Source organism: Eimeria mitis, genomic scaffold (genome assembly GCF_000499745.2).
Source record: "Eimeria mitis Houghton genomic scaffold, Emh_scaff3526, whole genome shotgun sequence".
Classification (NCBI taxonomy): domain Eukaryota; phylum Apicomplexa; class Conoidasida; order Eucoccidiorida; family Eimeriidae; genus Eimeria; species Eimeria mitis.
Window position 1 is genome coordinate 1 of NW_013571869.1, and position 2,816 is coordinate 2,816.

Sequence of the window (2,816 nt, forward strand, 5' to 3'; positions counted from 1 at the left end):
ATATATATATATATATATATATATATATATATATATATATATATATATATATATATATATGTATATTATGTATACTATATATGATTTCAAATTTAAAGTTCTCACTGCACGGATGAGCAGAGAGCGTTAGAACGGCAGCACTTGCCGTCACCAGTAAGCGCGATTGGCTTGCATACAACACGCTGGCAGAGTAACTATAGACGGGGCGACTTCGATGTAGGTGTGCCCCCGTGTGGTAAATGGCCGTAAGATGCTCATTAGGAAGCAATTTTATTTTGCATGCGCGTTTACACAACAACGGCACTCGAACGCAACGACCTCTGCAGGCGTTCAAATCAAATGCGAACCGCAATAATGATGATAGCCGCGATCAGAACGATAAGCAGGAGGACTGTAAGCATGCAGCACCCGAGTGAGGTTGCCCTGAGCAGCACAAGTTCAAATCGGGATCCATGCATAAGCAAAACTGTGCACGCATGTTGCCATAGTGACTAGAGCAAGCGCAGCCAGGGAATGCTTAGTTGTTGGTACGCTTTCTGCAACTCACTGTATAAGGGCGCACGTCTGCTTCCCAATAACTAATGTTAAATAGCCCACGGGATCCTGCGAACACACACAAAGGCGCAATGGTAGATACAAATGAGGAGGCCGTAAGAAACATCAACAGCTACATACCCGAAGCACTGACTATATATATATATATATATATATATATATATATATATATTCCAGATGTATACGAGGCGGTGTGACGCTGCGCAGTACACCTTACAGTCAACATCATGTTGGGTGACGGGCGGTCTGTAGGTTCCGCCAGGGGCTCCGGCGCAGCTCGACCCGGTCCCACTGGCTGGGCATCCGCTTCCTTCTTGTGAAGCAGCGCGACGGTGCAGTGAAGCGTCGTGGGGCCAGAAAGGAGCCTGAGAAGCAATAAAGATGTCGCAAATGACCGTTGTGTATATGGGTCCTTCGAAGCTACTGATGTGAAAAGGCAGTTGAAGTATTGGATGTTTCACTACGCTTCAGTTTTCCCCTCAAATCGGAATTTTCTTCTGACTAGAAGAAACACTGGGGGCACAAGCTTCAGTGAAGACCCAGATGTAGCGCCACAACACCCGAAAGCGTTCTTCTCACATTACTCAAGTGTTCAGCATTTAGGGTGTGCAAAACTCACGATCCAAGACGGCGGCGTTTGGCTTGGCGTCCGCAGCAGCAGTAGCCGAGACAGCAGCACAAAGCAACAGACTCGTCATTCTCTTCCAAGAAGTTTCCACGCACTTCTCGCCGGTTACAGCAACCCGTCACAGCGGTGGGGCATCCCATGGCTTCGTAGGGGGCGCACCAAAATGCCTGGCACCAGTGCTCGACCCTGACGGCACACAACAACGGTGAAAAATCCTTGTTAGCTTGTTCCTTCCCGGCCCCAGGAAATTCAGGAAAGCAATACACATTCACGATGCCTACGAGCAACTCCACAGACACCGAATGCAGCAGTGTGCAGAATAGAGGCGAAGCAGTACAAGTGATACGCCAGACGCACATGCCGGCCCCCAGTGGTTCGTGGAATATAACGTCGAAGTCAACGGGTCCAATCGCCTTTTGGTCTTGGCGATACCGAGTAATAGCAGTTAGTGCCATTGAGTCGAGACTAAGCGTCTCTGGATTGTAGAGGGCGTTGTCAGCTGCAGGGGCGTTGATATCCACGAGAGTCAGCTGCAAGCACCAACCGTTGACATTGATTGTGTTCTCTACATAACGGCCTCTACTGCAGTCGTATAAGCATCTACTCTGCCCAGTTACTTTCGTTTAGCTTCTGCGTGGGTGAGTGAAGGTGTTTATTGACACTGAGTGCGGATTTTCCTCATATATTTGTGTTCCTTATAGGCATGTTGTTGCGTCAAGCTTACCTTGACGTTCAGAGAAGCCAGGGGTAGTTTGACCCGTTTCAGAATACGCCAGTTAAACGTTGCCGTACGCTTTGAGAAGAAATGGACATCCGTGTCGAAACTCTCATACAAATCTGCCAATTCGAAGTCCGTCATAAACAGTTCAACTCGAACTTTTAGATCGTTACGCTCCCCTGAAAGCAGAAAAAGAAGAACAGTACAGAAGGCCACACGACTACGGTATATTAGACTCAGCTTCACCATATCACAACATTGGAAAAACACTACATCTGACTAGACTGCGCGCTGCAGGCAACACCCTACCACCCCTAACTTTGTGCCCGCGCTGCTGCAATCCGTGATAGTGCTGTGGTGCGGTTAGCCTTCGAAGTACAAAAACTATGAGCTCACCCGAAGATCCTTTGAACACGTTTATGTTCTCCACATTCCAGACGATGAACCGCAACTCAAATTCCTCCTCAGTGCCCAAGTGGGCAATGGAGAGCTCTTCATACGGATCCGTCTCGCCGTGCTGAAATGCAAGCAGCATGTAAGCAGTGCAGCAACTGCAGTTACGGCCACCGGCTGTTGTGTACCGCAACTACTCTGAAATAAGATATAAATGTGATTAAATATGCATGTATGTGGTCACGTGTGAGGCCATACCAAGTCTATAAAGTACCGAAGAGTGCCCTGTGATAAGCCAAGCTCTCCGTCACCTTCCCCTGTCTGGAGAGACTGAAACTCAATCGGAAAATAGTGCAGAGGCGGGACGTATGTCTTTTTTCCCGGTCCAACCACAGGGCTGCAGTGTGCACACACAATTTATGCAGCAGACGACTCTTAACCAGGCTCTAAATCGCATGCATATATATATATATATATATATATATATATATATATATATATATATATATATATATATATATA

The 2,816-nt window shown here is 47.1% G+C and overlaps 1 protein-coding gene across 1 annotated transcript in view; it reads right to left on the minus strand.

Annotated features, from left to right (window-relative positions):
- Positions 1 to 335: 335 nt before the first annotated feature.
- EMH_0066930 (C2 domain-containing protein, putative) overlaps positions 336 to 2,816 on the minus strand; it is a gene marked incomplete at both ends in the record, with an annotated part of 4,071 nt that continues 1,590 nt past the window's right edge. The window contains 7 exons of the mRNA XM_013498563.1: positions 336 to 423; positions 548 to 603; positions 773 to 920; positions 1,541 to 1,713; positions 1,908 to 2,080; positions 2,298 to 2,418; positions 2,553 to 2,691. Coding sequence (XP_013354017.1) covers positions 336 to 423; positions 548 to 603; positions 773 to 920; positions 1,541 to 1,713; positions 1,908 to 2,080; positions 2,298 to 2,418; positions 2,553 to 2,691 — 898 coding nt within the window. The remainder of the gene's footprint in view (positions 424 to 547; positions 604 to 772; positions 921 to 1,540; positions 1,714 to 1,907; positions 2,081 to 2,297; positions 2,419 to 2,552; positions 2,692 to 2,816) is intronic.